This window comes from Triticum dicoccoides, chromosome 2B, assembly GCF_002162155.2.
Source record: "Triticum dicoccoides isolate Atlit2015 ecotype Zavitan chromosome 2B, WEW_v2.0, whole genome shotgun sequence".
Lineage (NCBI taxonomy): Eukaryota > Viridiplantae > Streptophyta > Magnoliopsida > Poales > Poaceae > Triticum > Triticum dicoccoides.
The window spans coordinates 249,069,052-249,086,199 of NC_041383.1; the positions used below are offsets into that span (position 1 = coordinate 249,069,052).

Here is a 17,148-nt window from a genome sequence, read left to right on the forward strand (position 1 = left end):
GTCGTGTACTGCGTACATTATATTGTAAATCATTATGAAAAAATGATTATATGAGAATAATGGCGGTAGGTCCTCTAATTAGAACATGTAGAAATGATGCATCTTCATGTAGTAGTGTTGGTTGCAACTCACATTCCAAATGTAATGCAAGCCGTCTATTATTAGTAGTAGTATTCCAATTGTAATGCAAGACACTATGCTACAGTAGTATTTTTTTCTCTACAAAATTAATGTCAAGTTCTGCATTACAATTGGAATACTACTGTTTTCTTTTGGAACAGCTTGTGCTTTATGCCCACTTTATGCCCACACCCTGTTTTCTTCTGTTCAACTATGTTTTATGTTTACCCTAAAAAAAACTATGTTTTATGTTGCAGTTCGCACCATGTATGGTTCAGCAAATGAGAAGTTTTAGTGAAATAGCATAATAGGATCGCCAGGGCTACAACCGGCACAGTGAAGCGCGCGCAACGCTTCTAGTCTCAATAGTTGAGGCACTGCGTGCTACTACTACCCATTTCCGATCATGTTCACGGCAGATTGCAGATATGCTGTCATATGACATTTTACATGTTGGGGCACTGGGTGCATCTTTGAATCACTGGGTCAACCAAATGAGTTGAACTTCACTTTTCCAGTAGCTACTACTACTACTACTACTTCACTTTTCCAGTAGCTACTTCACTTTTCCTAAGCGAACGGCGCAATTCTTTGGATGCGAGACCATGCATTTCAACGTTGCTACATTACCCTAACTCGCTTGCAGCTTGAACTGCCAGCGTCTCTCACCCCTTTGCTTGTCACTGCATACGGTGTTGAAGCTACAGGAAGTGAAGGGGACTTGTCCAGGTATGCACACCGCTCGTTCCCTTTCCAGTACAGAATCAGTCGATTTGTGCACGAGTGGGACCAGCTGTCACCTGCATAACAGCATTGCATCGTGTTCATTTCCTGAGTCGATCAGCCTCAGAACCAGCAACAGATTTGTACATAAATTAGAAGTTCCGCTACTCTTACTACCCAATTCATGGAATATTCAGAGATGGAACATTAAGCTTTTGCAGAACCATAGAGATGTCCAAACACTCATATATTAATATTATCATTGCCTTACTGTCAGCAATTCTACTTGGAGAAGAAATTTTGCGAGCTAACATCCAACCCCTTCGGAGATGCTGTCGACTTGCAGTCACTATCATAAACAGGAAGCCATCGACCATTAGAACGTAACATTTTTTAGCAACTCATCAACACAGAAAATATAGTGTATTTTTTATTATTATTTTTAAACGAGGCAAAAGACTTGCCATTTTCATTGATTAAGAAGAAGAGAGTTGCCCGGTTAATTGACAGAAAACCGGGCTAAAACCCATACAACACAACCCACATGACATGGGCACCACCGGCCAACCTGGCCACCGACATGAACAGAAGCCACGACGGCACATGCCAACGGATGGCCACACGCGCAAGCAACCGACAGCTCCGACATTGACGACGAGCGACACAAGGGAAATATGCAGGACACGCCGGGAAGAACCGACTACGCGACCCAAGCTCTTCTCAACGCCATCATCGTTGCCAAACAGAAACCAGCGCCTCGCCTCAGCAAACCACGCGGCGAAGATGCCACCATCGACAGCGAAGATGTCATTATCCTCCAATCTCTCAGTCGTTGCCGGCTCCGAGACGATGCCCCCAAGGAGGAGAAAGACGCGAAGACGCCTCCATCGCCCGATCCAGTGGATCTGAGGTTTCCCTCCGGAGCCCAAGCCATGGAGAGAAGGAGCACCTCCATGACGCCGCTTCCAAGAAAGATCGCGGCACCTGCGGGCGCCGCCATCGTCGGCTCCGGTGAAGACCGGAGCAAGGATTTCTCCCGGAGATGTGCCGCCCACCTGCCACCACCGACCGCCGCCCACTAACCACCACCCCTGCCGAGGCCGACCTCACTCTGGCCACGGGATCCCACGATCCACCGCGACCAGACTCGCACCACCTCCTGGCCGAAGCCCCGGAGCCCAAGAGCCGCCACGTCGGCCGCTGGTCCCTCCTCCACCTTTGCCCAAACGCCTGCACACCGGTGGCCCCTACGGGCCGCGCCGCCGGACCGGCCAGAGCCAGATCCGCGGCCACCACCTGCGCCCAACGGTCCGGATCCGGCGAGGCCCGCTGTCCCCTGCCACACAGCTCCCACCGCCGAGCACCACTGCCAGCACCACGCCTCTGCTCGCCGAGCGAGCTCCGAGGCAGCCGCCAGAACCGCGCATCAGCTGCAGGCCCGCCCAGGCCCAGATCGGGCCCGCGCGCGAGCAGCCACCACCGCGCGTCCGCTGCAGACGCCGAGCAACCACCGCGGCTCCGATGAGACCACGCCACTAGCGCCAGCCCGCGCAGACCCGCCGCTGCGCCCCTGCCTGCCGAGGCGACCCGCTTCGCCACCTCCGTGCTAGGAGGGAAGGAGTCCCTGCTGCCGCCGACACGGGCCAGGCTTCGCCCGGCGGCGCCTTTTGGCGGCGGCGAGGGGATGAGGGGGAGGAGGACCTGGAGGCGGGGAGAAGGGGGGCTCGCCAGCCGCCGCTCGCGGGAGCGACGGGGGCGAGAGAAACCGTAGGTGCTGGACGCGAATTGAATTATAGTGTATTTTTTTGGAGAAATGGCCAGAAGCTACAAGCTACTTGCAGTTCTTCTTTAAAGAGAAACCCAAATAAGCAGCAGAATCAATCGCTCTAGGAAATGTCACTACAAATGTATTTTGAAGAAATGGCCAGAAGCTACAAGCTACTTGTCGTTCTTGTTTAAAGAGACCCAAATAAGAAGCAGAACCAATCACGCTAATGAAGTTTTCCTTTATAAGCAATAATTGCACACCTCATATACAATTGTTTGTTACAATATTTGGATCATTTCGTTTAAGGAAAAGAATGTCATGTAAATTAATAATACTACCCTTAGTCACAAAATGTTAAAGTTTTGGACATTGAAATTGTCTTCAAAACACAATTTTGTCAGCTAATTATATTGTGATGTTAATTTCTTTGACCGGAGGTAGCAAACTCTTGCATTAGTTTGAATGTATAACAAACAAATGTAATGTTGACAAAAAAAACATCACATAGGAAATAGTGTTGTTGATTTCAGAAGTTCTCTTTAGAAAACAATCAAAATCATGGGCATCTGTAAATGATTGGAAGGAAAATTAGGGGTCATAGTTGCATAGATAGGAACTAACCTAGAGCAAGAGTTAACTGAAATGATCCTTCTGTAAATTTAGTAGTTACTTGGTTCAACAAGACAACCTGCTCAAAGAAATATGACATAAGTCTGTTAGCCTCATTGAGTAGGGTAGTTCTTACCTTACAAGTCATCATTGAGTTGTTTCTAGAGAAAATTCCATATATACCACTGAAAATCTGGTCAGTTCCGCATATGTCACTAAAAAGATCCCAATTCAAATTAGAACACCCAAATTTTGCGGCAGTTCCAAATATGGAACTACTGTCAATAGACTGGGTGTTGGCGATCAGATTTTTGCCACATCGACGAAGATACCTTTACTAAATGTTTCTTTTCATGTGCCTGCTTCTCTCCCGAACTCTCTACTACCAAAAGGTGACAAATATTTTCTGCCACATACAAAAACATGCCTACATACACATCTACTACTACATCTATCAGTGGCATATGAGGAAGTTGGCACAAAGGGCAACATCGTGTTCTCAGCAGACACTTCACAGTCAACTAGCGATTGTGGCATATTTGGAACTGGCTCAAATTTTGAGTGGTACATTTGGAGCCAGGATTTTTTTGAGTGGCATATCGAGAACTGACCAAATTCTCAGTAGTATATATGGAATTTTCACTTGTTATTACTGTAATGAATAAAAGAATGGAACTGGATAAAACAACGTAGTACAAACAGATCAGATAACGAAGGCAAGTAATGAGAACTAGATGGGCTGTTGTCAAAGCATGCAAGAAACAGCTATATAGTGGTATTAAAGCAGGTCATACCCAGGACAGCAGCAGAGTTCCACCCCAAAATGTATTTATTTTTTTGACAAGGGGCAGGCCCTCTGCCAATTTCATATAGATAGGGGGAAATACAAAAGTGTACAGAAGATATTTACAAAACCAAAAAGGCCCTAAGAATTACATGCCGTTTGCCATAGCCAAACCCAACTGGACAAGGCCCTCCCTGACAAGGTAAGCAACATCCAACACTTGCAAAGAGACATTCTCGAAAAGCCTGTGGCTCCTCTCCTTCCACACATGCCACAACACATAAATGAGCACCTTGCCAAAATGCCTCTGCCCCGACGAGTCAAAAGCCTCAATATTTTTGTTCCACCAGTCCACGATCGTGGAAAAAAACGGGGCCAAGCTGGGTATGATCAAGGACCAGCCAGCAATGATACCCAAAATGTGTGTTCCTTCTAAATGCTACTCCCTCCCTCCCATAATGTAAGACATTTTTTTACACTACACTAGTGTCAAAAAATGTCTTACATTATGGGACGGAGGGAGTAACATTTATGTGCATAGAAAAATCCATTTACTAGTACTACCTCAGTAATAAGAATTGAGCCCAGTTAATTTATAGGAACTGCTATATGGTTTCTCAACTCAACTAGCACAATTTTTCATAGTTTATCCATAATCTGAATTTTAATACGAAAAACAAAGGCGGATATGGGCTATAGTATTATAAATCAGAACCTAGAATACAAGTATACAATTTCACAACAGGAACATTAGCTTGAAATTACCAATACATATGCCTAACAGAAGACCATGGGGGCCAGAAGGCATAATGACATGACAAATCTTGCAGAAGTTGAAAAGTTCAAACAATATCACAACCAATAATAATCCACCATGGTTCTGCATAATAACATGACAAATCTGTCTACAAAACTAATCCACCCCTGATAACAGTTTCCGCATCAATGTCAAGACGGTTTGTGAAACTTACCGCCAAGTTATATGACTTTGAAAGCTTCATCAACTTCAATGATAATCCACTGAGCACTCTAGTCCTCAGAGCCAGATCATCAAAATCTTGTCGGAAGTGGAAAGTAACACTATCAATAATAACTATTCTCACCTGTAAAGCATAGAAAAACAATGGTTACTTGGTAACACTCACCAATTCTGGTAGACACTGCTAAGAAGGGAAGGGTGGAAAAATAATTTCCGCAAACATACAACTGCCAGAAAACTCATCTTGAGGCAAAATAGAGGTGAAGGACAAAACATTAAACATAATTCAGGTGATTAAACCTGAAGACTCAGTTGTTCAAGAATATTACATCTTTATGTTCTCCGAGGAATTTCTCCAGATAGTTTATCACCGCAATCTGTTCAGTGTAGCTGCATATTCGGAAGTAGTAGATTCCTGCCAGGAAACTCTCGGGCTGCAGATTTTCTTGGCCAGATGACGACTTGTCATGGTGGCATGGAAAATACTCCATTATGTCACTGATACACCCTTCAGCAATTTGATAGACGCGTTCAACCATGAAACTGCCCTCTGTATCTGTTAAAATAAAATGAAATATTGTTAATAGTTTCTCAAAAGACACACGACACAATTGCTTTCTGTGAAACCACTATACCAATATAAATTGCTTTGCCGCCAAGGCCACCATAGTCCACGGGAATTTGGACGTTGATTGCTAGCTGAATCCTACAAAAGCTGGCACTTAGTATGGTAATTTTCTTCTGAAATTGCATTGAATCAATAGTAGGTGCACATACCCCAGTTGAGTTTTACCAATTCCTGGAACCCCACCTGAATAAATCTAGTAGCTGATTAGTCTATTCACCACAGATACATCAACGGGCATACTGTTTTACATAAAGAACTAAACAGAGAAAAATGGAAGCCCTTATGGGATGTTCATGCACAAGTGATAAAAAGAATAGAACAAAGACTCACTAACTTCATCCTGCAAAAGAAAAAAAGACTCACTAACTTCATACAATTATCACAACAGTAGAATAAGTTAACAGCACTATTGCTAGAAGACAGGAGACCAAGAAACAAGCTATAGAAACAGAGCTAAAGGATAAACAGACTAAAAATTTGCCCAGTCGATTATATGGTTAACCAAGAGGTCCAATGCATTCCTTCAGCAAGAAAGATGTTAAAAAGGCGCACCTATCTCAGTAACTTCTTTACAATGAATCCCTCCACCAAGTATGCCGTTCAGGTCACCAGAGCCAGTAGTGATGTGTTTCTGTGATTGCTCCTCAGACAGCATATCCCATGCATTTTGGGCTCCTGTGACGTATTTGAATGAGTGAGATGCAGTACTATTACAGTTCATTGTTATATCGAGGATATATAAACAAACAAACAAAACAACAACAACAACAAAGCCTTTAGTCCCAAGCAAGTTGGGGTAGGCTAGAGGTGAAACCCATAAGATCTCGCAACCAACTCATGGCTCTGGCACATGGATAGCAAGCTTCCATGCACCCCTGTCCATAGCTAGCTCTTCAAGGATATATAAAACGTGAAAAAATCAAGAGCAACAGGTACAACGGCTCGCAAAGCTATTGAATCGTGTGGCACATTGGCAGCAGGACATATCAAAGTTCAGATAATGACCTCAGATATGCAGAAGAGCATCTAAATGACTAAAACTAGAACATGAATACCGATTACATAAAATATCTCATTATCATAGCTTCACAATTACCTTACTCGAGTCCAAAAGGGGAAATAAATTGGCTGAGCATAACAAAACAGGATGAACAGAATTATAACACGTTTTACAAGCAATAGCCAAGAAACGGCATCGTACAAGGAGTCAAGGAGTATGTTTCTCTGAGAATGCCTCTAGGATCTTCCGCTCATTGAACTTGTTTGCACCCTCAATGAACTTGAGAATATCGACAGTCTCCTGGATCTCATTGTTCATATCTGTACAAGTACAACAGGAGAGGATACAGATGGTGTGCGGCTGTGCATAGGCACACTAAAAAAATTGTGGGTTCAAGTAATCACTGGGTGACTGGAAGCTCATAACTCAACCAATGTCCAAGACTACGGGTGGAGAGTGGAGACAGCAGGGGCATGTGACATCATGATGAGGTAGAACCCTAGAACAAGACGGGCAATCATAGCAACACGCTTGAGAGGCAGAGGGGTTTGAGGCGTAAAGTCTAAACAGTGACGCTATGGCATGGGGGGCAGCTCTTGGGATTGTGGAGAGCAAAAATCATTATGGAGGAGATAAATTTTCAGGGTGTTAAGTACAGGGTATGTGAAGGGGCAGAAAACAAACTATTATGTGCATGTCCGTCCAGATACAAAGTGTCTCTTTATAACTAATATATAAAAAAGAAAGTCAAGAGTCTGAAATTTTCATTAGGGGTCCGTTTGAGTGTCAAAACTCAACTCTGTAAACGATCTGGAGAATTAAAGAGAAAAATTCAATTCAGCCCAAGATGGAGATGAGCTGTAATTCCAATTTCCATGGAATGTGTCAAAATGGTAATTGGTAATTGAACAGTTAATACATACTTTTGACGATTGCAACACCAGTACTCAGACAATTTTAGCAAAAAAAATAATCAGACATTTTGGTACAAACATGACATGAGGAACAACATTGTAATTATCATTTGCTCCAGGTGATGACAATGGCCAACACGACAAGATCACTGCCAGAACAAGAAAACATGGGGATTTACAAACTATGCATCCCATTACATAAACTTGGCCTTTTTTGCTAGTGAAACTTGGGGTATGTTTGGTTCATGCCATAGCATGCCCTACCAAATTTTGCCAACCACTGGCTAGCCAAAAAATTGGCTAGAGATTGCTTGGTCCTTTGTTGGCTGAAAACTTGGCAAGATTTGTGAAGAGAATGTGAGGAGAGTTGGCAATACTCCATAGGCAACCAAAATATTTTTAACCAACCAAGTGAAAGCCAAAGTATCATGGGCTGACAGTAATTTAGTAGGGTAAATTGGGGCACCAACCAAACATACCCTTTGTTTGCAACTCCAATTCACTTGGAAAAGGCCTTGTGCATCCAAGAAGGGAATTAGGGGTTTAAAAGGCTGCACAGATTCTACAGTTTCAAGGAGACAATGAGCAGAAGGTGAATACGAGCAGCACAAGCAACAGGGTGCCACGGGAGGGGAGAGGATGAGAATGGGCGCTAGGTTTAGTTTGTCTTACTTTAAAATCTTTACTTGCGTTGCCTTCTATGCTTGAACTTCTCACTTCCTAACTTGATTCGTAACAAATTAAAACAAGCCAGAAACTACTTTAAAGGAGCTGCACCAAGTTAGCTGCAAATAGCATAAAAAATGCACAAAAGGATGACAGCACCTATCTACAGAAACTACTGCCCATGTTCCATAGAAAAGAACAACAGATGCAGAGAACAATGCTCACCCCTCAATTCAAAGACAGGACCATGACCAGTGTTGTTATCATCTCAGATCCAGGAAGCACCAACAAACATACTAGTAATGTTATCCTTCAGAGCAGGATACCATACCTCCAGTAAAGATCAGCTACATATATCAACTAAAAGCCGGCTTTTCCCCACAAATCTTGCCAGCGTCAACAGCAACCCCTACAGCGAATAAACTAGACGAATCCAACAGAAGACACAAACCTTACAACGTGATTCACAGGAACTTGCGCACAGGCATGGTAATCCCTACACATCAAACAGAGAGAGAGAGAGTGGCAACACAAGCCCTAGAACCACTAGAACCCGAATCAACCAGGTACACATCAAATCAGGCGCATCCCGCATCCTTTCCTCGCCGGCCCAAGAGAAACCCCCGTTTCCCGCTGTTAAAACCGAGCGCACAAACGCCTCCTACCAGCTGCGTGCAGAATCAAATCGAACGGAATCAACATGGGCGGGGATACCTTGGAGGAGCAGCTTCTGCGCCGTCTCGTTGGGAGCCATGTCGCATTCGCGGAGCACGGCGTAGGCCTCCTCGTCGGTGCGGTTCCTGGCGACCCCCTTGCTGTAGTGGTGTGCTAGATTGTCCGCCTCACTGCCGCCGGAATAGAAAGGGGACAGAAGCGGAGGCGGGAGGGAGAGAGATTTATCATTTTCGGAGAGTTTTGCAGGTAGCAAGTCCAACCGAGGCCAAATTTGGTCTTACCTTTTGGCAAAGTTTAGCCCGATCAAACTGCCATTTAAAACTACTAGTTAATTGTCCGTGCGTTGCAACAGAGCCAACCTTTTAGTGTGTGTCACTCTCTGAAAACAACAATAAAAAACAGTCCACATCAAAGGAGGGCACTCGTGGTTTGTTCGATGATCTTCTGTGGCGCCAGCCGTGCCTAGTTCTCTCTCGTGGTTCTCTGTGAGAGTCGGAGCTGCGCTGCCTGGTCGCAGGTGACTGGGTCTGGCGCGGGCTTCATGCATCTCCACATGGCCTCTTCGATGTGGGTTGGGTTGTCGATCGCCTACGGCGAAGTCGGAGTCGTTTGCTCAGGGTTTAGGGATGGCGATGACGCCTCTAAGGGAGGAGTGATGACGATGACGCATGTGTGTTGATTCGACGAGACCCTCTCTGGAGTGGTGTCTGTGGGGTATCTTATGTGTGTCGCTCAGCGGTTGTGATGGTGTTCGCCTGGTACTCCATAATTAACTGGGCAATCTGGTTTTTGCTCGGTTTTCCCAATTAACCAAGCAACTCTTTGTACGATTCTCATCCTGTTAAACTGGCATTCATCACAATGCCCTTTAGAGATAGGATGTGACAGAAACATGATTGCCCACAAAGCACATAGTTCTGTGTTGCAGTAAGCACATAATTATTTATAATCTCTTATATTATGCAAAAATGCACTATATCTATATTATATGTGCATCAGTATCAACTATTATCTTGTAGGGCATAAACTATGGCAAATTAAGACTTGCAAGCAAAGGCATCTGTAGGATGTGACACTTTTTTCATGTAAGGGGTAAATTTGATTGCCGCAGAAAAGTATAGAAGATTTAAATGGTTACAGACTTACGGTTTCGAAAAAAGGGGTAATTAGAGAATGTTGTGTTAACATTTTATCTTGCCATGGTCTTTCTCATATCAAGGAACTAAAAAGAACCAGCATGTTGAGGCTCCAAGTATACAACAAAGGCAGCTAGCTTTTGGAAGAATGCATGTAGTATTTCAGAAGACTGTAATTAGAATGCCATCAAATGTTGAGAAATAATGAAACCTATCATTTCTCTTCCTCCACCTTGATCTACATAATGAGTAGTACTATCACAGAAAACATATGACATGGGAACAACCGCATTAGATGTCCCATTTGTTCCTTGAATGTAACTCCCAGTGGCAAAAATGTTGTGAACCGAGGAGGTCATCCTTGTGTATCCCTAGTTCCCTACTGAAACTCTCATTAACATGTGTTGTGGCCTTTTGGCGACATTCCCGCCAAGCTTTAAGAGGTAAGGCCTCTCCAAAGTCAGGAAACCTAAGTAGTCATGATCAAAGTCCTTGTCATAAATTATCTCTCTGTCCAAGAAAGCCGCATTCTGGAATTAGATGGCGCAACATTAGAAGCAGTATACAATGTAATGTCTTCAAACAGAGCAAAGGAGGGCACATTAGAATGCATCACATAATCCTATACACATGCATATTAAATGAAATGGAGCGGCAAACTTATAGCAAAAGTTATCATCAGTTGTCTCCCATATTGATGTAAAGAATACGTTTCTTAAAAAAACACAAATCCTTCTTATGTTAATGCTTCTTCTCTATTTTGACCAACAAGCAATCGGGCAAGTGAACAAAAAGATTCTAAATATTCCATTGGTAAATCAGTACTAACCGTTGTGATTCGCATTCATGCATATATGTCGATCGCAGGATCAGACAGCCGCCGCCGGCACCGGCCAGCACAAGCAAACTGAAGGAAATTAATGTCAGTTAATCTCGATGGAGCAAACCATGCTTACGCACACCAAATCACCCTATTTAACTATTAGCAGCTTAGCATTGTCCAGACAGGATGTGAACTGAATGATTGTTGTATAGTACCCTCATCACGCAATGGTTTATTGCTCCCAATGTTTGTCCATTCGTTTAGTTACAGCCAGTACAACCATCGTGCCTTTAGCTGCACATGATGCAGTTAGTTAGTTGGATAGGAGAGCGAGTACCTCGACGATTGTAAGTGCAAGGGGAGGACCGAGAAGAGCGTCGCACATCGCCGCCGCCATGGGTAACAAACTCACACGGCCCTGAAGCCCTGAACGACAGAGAAGGGCTGGGGCAGTGTGAAGTAGGACGTCCCGAGCCTGAACGACCTGCCCACACGGGATAGGACATCAAGTACGGCACTGTCAATGGCTTCCGCCTGCCACCGCTTCATGGCACTCGCTTACTTGCGCTCTCACGGACATCGATGCCCCTCGCTCAGTCACCTCGTGCGGTGGCCCTGGCGACGCCGACGAGCACCCCACCGGGCAAATTCCGGAGGGATCTGAGGATGAGAGCCGCTGCTTATCAATCAGGGCCGGCAGGACGGGAGAAAGGGAGCGGTAGTTCTGCCATGCCATCTCAACGTATGGTAATTGCAGGTGCATAAAAAATTTCACGAGATTAAAGGGCGAGAGGATTCCGATCCGATTTTTAGATGCACAAGCCATGGAAGGAAAGGGGCCGGTTTTTAATGGTTTGTTTTGATCATGATTGATTGGCTTACCAAATGTGAAAAGGAAAACCGGGGGTGGGATAGTGTACGTAAGGCAGGGTGGGAGAGAAGGTTGGACGAAAAAATTGACGTAAGAGGGGAGAGGGAACGTTACGTTTCTTTTAGATAGTAGAGATTTTGAGATCTGACCCTTTTGCTATTGTCACAGTCCCCGACGTTAGCTTAACACACTCTACCGCCAAGGCCATCGGTGGTAGGTGTAACGGCAGGCACGGACGGCCGCCTCCCTGCGCTGATGTGGCAAAGGGACCTACCGCCACGGACCCCGGCGATAGGCTCTGTTAGGCTACCGCCAGCATCCCTGGCGGTAGGGTGCTGTCCAATGAATAAGAGTGTGTGGTGGGGGTTGTGCCCCCCCCCATCCCACACGACCATTCACCCCCATTCACTCAAGCTCAAGCCCTGCCCCTCCCCCCTCTCTTCCTCACACAAGGGCCTCCCAAATCTCTCTCATTTGCTTGAGATTTGTCTGGTGGATCCAGAACACTTTCATCAGCCAAGGTACCTCTCTCGCTTCTCCTCATATTGGTTGATTGAAATCATGTATCTTTGTTGGATTTGCTCACATTCTTTGAAACCCTAGTTCATCATTGTGTTGCGGTGAAATCAATTTATATGATGCATTTAGGGTTATGTTTGTGTTTTTGTGTGTCTATCATTGTTGGGGGTAGCTCGATCTAGTGCTAGGGTTACTGGTTTTTTTAAGAAATGGTTAGGGTTAGTGTTCAGGTTAAGGTTTTGCCTTGGATGACTGTTATAGTTACCCCTTGACTTGTAGGATGGGACCGATCATCTTCTTCGAGACTTCTACGGAGGCGACGGCGAAGCGTGAACGTGAAGTCGTTGAGGAAAAGATGAAGCCATGGGTCGAAATCGTTGATGCGTTGAATGCGACTTGTAGAGACTTTTCAAAGTACTATGTGTCCAAGTGCGACGACAATGAGAAGGTGTACGAAGCTAAAGAGAAAAATATAAGCAAGCTCAAGAAGCAAGAGAAATTTCATAGATGTGCTCTTGCAAGGCAAAATGCATTGTGCAGAACAAGGAATGAGGTGCGTCAGATGGACTTCAAAAACCCTGGTCAGATCATTGACTGGCTAGTTAGGCAACCATCATCGCCAATACCTAGTCAGGATTCTCGTTGGGCTTGGGTCCTTGAAACAAATGATGTCATTTGTTGCAACCCGAGACCGTACGACAAAGATGTCGTGTTGATGGATGAATAAAGGGGGTTGAACTACATGATGTCGTAGTGTCATTTGAACTATAATGGCATGTACCCCTTACCATTTGCTTTGTTGAACGAGTGGGCTGTTGCCACTATCAATGTGCCCTTATATTTGTCGGTCAAAAATGTGCCATCAATAGACAAGACGAGCTGACAATGCCTAAATGCCTCGATGCATTGGCCAAAGCTCCAGAAAGCTCGATGAAACACTCCGTCAATTGACTCGACCCTATGGCGCATGCCAGGGTTCCTATGAGCAATGGATCACAACATTCTTGGTAGAATATTGTAAGCGGTCGCATAATCACCATGCAACATCCTAATAGTGTTTGCCTTGGCCATCCATACCTTCCCATACTTGACCTCGTACCCGAATCGTTCGAAGACCGAGCTCATGAGTAACTTCACCTTCACGGTTGGATCATGGGATATTTCATTCAACAATTTGTAGCCTAGGAACTCAGAGGTGAGTTGACTGTGTCCCTTGCTTCGGTCGGCTTTGTCCGGCGGTATGCACGTGTGAGTGGCCACACAACTCTTCAACTCCCATTGCTCGGTTTCATGAATATTTCTTCCACGGACCTTCCATTTGCAACCTTCCTTGTCACATTTGACGGTGTAGCGCACATTTTGATCGGAATGACCAACAACATATGGCCTATGGTTCCTAATGACATAGTCACTCAACCAAATCTTGAACTCTTGCAAGCACCCAAACTTGATGCCTTTCTTCAAATCAGCATTCTTGTCCTCGTCCAGGGGCCTTGGATCACCAACCTTCGGGCAAGGTGATGGTTCAACCTAGTCTCATGCCACCATCAACAACGGCTTTGTCGACAAGGCTAAGATCATGAAACAAAGAGGGTCCTCTTTCCTTGCCATTGACCTTCTTGTAGACTTGATTTTTCTTGCACCATGAATCCACCCTCGTCCAATTCTTCCTTCGGACCCTCGTCATCCGAGTCATACCCACACATACGGCTATAAGGGAGGTTACGATCCATGTCTTGTTGGTACACAATTACATCCAAGTTACCAATGGGATGGCAATGAATCTCTTCTTGTTTCGCATAAGCATCATCTTGAGCAATAGCATGATCATTGACACTAGCAATATCATCTTCATCAACATGAGCAATAGCATCATCATCCACATGAGCAATAGGATCACCTCCAACTACATGGCTCTAACATTGATCCCCTATTCATCTGGTTGGCTACTTAGTGGTTGGCTAGAAGAATTGTGGACATACACCTCGACACTACAATCATGTAGTGGGGATGACATACTCCGGTTCAAGTCAAGTTGTAGGCGAGGAACTTCAACCTTTTTGGCAAATAATTCAAGTGACTTGTCTTGTGATCCCTCAACTTTATCCTTGTACACATTCCAATGCAAATCGGAGGTGATGGGCATACTCTTTAATCGGTACTTTACTCCCACTCCAACATCATACCTCCCAATAAGCTTCACCTCATCACTTGGATTAATCCAATGTAACATACTTCTCACTTTCACTACAACATCATCATAGCTTGGGCTTGTGTCAGAAACCATGGGCTCCTTCCCTTCGTCCGCATTTCCATTCAAAAATGTCGCCTTGTTCAAGTAATGCAAATTAACAAGTCTATCCATCTAACAACACTGGAAAAGAATTAAGTCATCCACGGGTCGGCCAATTCATATAGATGAACTATCCACAAAATGCATAGATTCAAGCAAGGAACTTGTATGCATTCCATTCAAACAACAAGACAAAAATTATCAAAAATGCCTTAAGCCTTACACTAACACTAATCCTAACCCTAAACCCTTCCAAATCAAAGCCACTAACCCTTAGCACAAGATCTTGCTACCCACAACAATGTTAGGCACACAATACATAGGCAAGCACAAACATAGCCGTAAATGCATCATAAATGCACAACAAGAGCAATAACCAGGGTTTGCAACTATGTGAGAAATGCCACCAAAATAGATGATTCCAACCAACCAAAAGGAGGGGGAGTGGGAGAGGTACCTTGGGTGATGCAAATGCTTCGGATCCACCAGGCAAATCTCTAGCAATGGAGAGAGATCGGTGCTTCGGTGGGAGGAGAGGGGGAAGAGGGTGAGCTCGGAAGGAAGAAGAGAATTGGGGATGAATGGGTGGGTGGGGGCCCCACCACCACCTTATCCACTATAGAAACCCTACCGCCGGGGTGCTTGGAGGTAGGCTCGAGCACCCTACCACCAGGAACCCGAGCGGTAGGCTCCTTTGCCACGTTGGCAGGCGCAAACGGCCATTCGTGGCCTACCGCCAACATGTATGGCGGTAGCCAGTTCAACCCTACCATCGGGCGGTGTGGCGGTAACTAAAAGGGCCAGATCCTGAAATACTTTCAGGTGGGGGTTAGATCCGGCTAAACTTTGGGGAAAACATCAAAACATGAAAGTCGGCCTCCAACCGACCGACTGACTCTTCCAAAAATAAACAAAATACCCATTTTAGACTAAATATTTTATTCAACGGCTCAAAAACATGCTCCACAAAAATAGATCATATATAATGCAAGGCGCTTAGTAAATTAAGGCAAATCATTTTTTGTTTTTTGCCGGAAAACTTTCCTTCTATTCATTTTCAATCATGACAGTACAACAAACACCAGAAATGAAAAAAAAATACATACAGATCCGTAGACCACCTAGAGACAACTACAAACACTGAAGCGAGCCGAAGGCGCGCCGCTGTCATCGCCCTTCCCTCACTGGAGCCAGGCAAAACTTGTTGTAGTACATAGTCAGGAAGTCGTCGTACTAAGACCCCATAGGACCAGCGCACCAGAACAACAACTGTCACCGCTAAAGCATAGAGTAGATCGGAAGGATCCAACTTGAAGACGCACAAACGTAGACGAACTATGACCAGATCCGAGAAAATCCACCAAGGACTGGTCCACCGGAGACACATCTCCACACGTCCATCGACGATGCTAGACGCACCACCAGCATGGGGGCTGGGAGAGGAGAACCTTATTTCATCTCCAGGGCAAAGCTGGCCAAACGGGTCGTGCTTAGCGGGCCGGCCCACGAGCACACACTGGTGCAAAGACCTGCTATACAAACGGTTTTTAACCCCTTTCCGCGACGGCATTTGGAACCGTCGCCAAGTGAGTGTGGGAGATAGGAGGGTCCTTCCCACACAACCCAGAAACCGTCGGGGATAGGCCCTCCTGGCACACAGGCTAGGGCAAAATGAGCTCGTATGCGATCTGGCAGGGCATCAAAACCCAATTGTTACCGTTCGTATGTACGTCCCACACGGTGAATCCCAGAAAAACATTTTCGTTCGTATGTATATCACACACAGTTTTTTGTGTGGAAACGTTTGTGCAAGGTGGCCTAACACAAACAGTTCTCTGCCGGAAGCCGTGTGGGATTGTTAGTTGATCGAGCACGCCTACTTTCTAGAAACCGTGTGGGTTGTTTGAGTTCATCGCCTACAGTGCTGTCTGAGTAACCGTTTGCAATAGAAAACCCCAATAAGCAGGGTAATTAACCTATTATTGATAATCCATGTACTAATCAAATTGATATTTCTTATAAAACACACCAGATATTTCATATACGTATAACAGCAACCAGGATTTCATAATCGAATTACATCAGATAGCTTCGACACTCAGTTACGCCATTACACAACAGCACCAAGTTTCACATGCAACATCGAAAATCTTTGGAAAGTAGCATCATACATGGTAAATAGACAGATGAATCTCATCTGGGAAACTGCAGAAGCGGAAGGCAAATATTGAGCCTTCAGTGATGTTGAATGTCATTGCAACTTTAGGCCAGTGGCTATGGATAATTGCCCGCCCAACCTTTGTCCTCTTCAGGAAGACTTCAATATTGTACCGTGGGTGTTGAATGAATACCCTCCTCGCCTCTTGACCATGCAGGTTGTTTGAGAGGTAATCATCGGTGAAATGCTTTGAAAAGTACTGAAAACAAAGATATGCATAAATCACTATTATAAATTTTGAAATGGCGCAAGGGGTAAACACACAAGGTAAAAGAGTTAGTACCATCCTATAGTTGACTGCTGTCTTCTTCATTGTGCAAACAAAGATCTTGTTGTTATTCGTCGAGTTTCTTCATCCTAACAATCTTTCTGAGTTTCTTGACTTGGCTAATATTCATGGACATCTCATTTCCCCATATGCA

General features: G+C 44.8%; 1 protein-coding gene across 1 annotated transcript; it reads right to left on the bottom strand.

Moving 5' to 3' along the window:
- Nucleotides 1-443: 443 nt before the first annotated feature.
- Nucleotides 444-9,127, bottom strand: LOC119363351 (DNA repair protein RAD51 homolog 3). Its single transcript, XM_037628689.1, has 8 exons — nucleotides 8,906-9,127; nucleotides 6,164-6,286; nucleotides 5,761-5,794; nucleotides 5,619-5,689; nucleotides 5,313-5,539; nucleotides 4,976-5,107; nucleotides 3,233-3,299; nucleotides 444-920 (listed from the first exon to the last, which is right to left on the bottom strand). Exons 1-8 carry the CDS (start codon nucleotides 8,943-8,945, stop codon nucleotides 742-744), a joined length of 873 nt encoding a protein of 290 aa, XP_037484586.1. The 5' UTR covers nucleotides 8,946-9,127; the 3' UTR covers nucleotides 444-741.
- Between the last annotated feature and the right edge of the window lie 8,021 nt (nucleotides 9,128-17,148).

Bases quoted from the DNA above. Each gene is read 5' to 3' on its own strand.
- LOC119363351 (XM_037628689.1), bottom strand. From the start codon at position 8,945: ATGGCTCCCAACGAGACGGCGCAGAAGCTGCTCCTCCAAG. The intron at 5,795-6,163 runs GTGCGCCTTTTT...AGATTTATTCAG, and splicing joins TAAAGAAGTTACTGAGATAG to GTGGGGTTCCAGGAATTGGT. The intron at 5,540-5,618 runs GTATAGTGGTTT...TTATTTTAACAG, and splicing joins CGGCAAAGCAATTTATATTG to ATACAGAGGGCAGTTTCATG.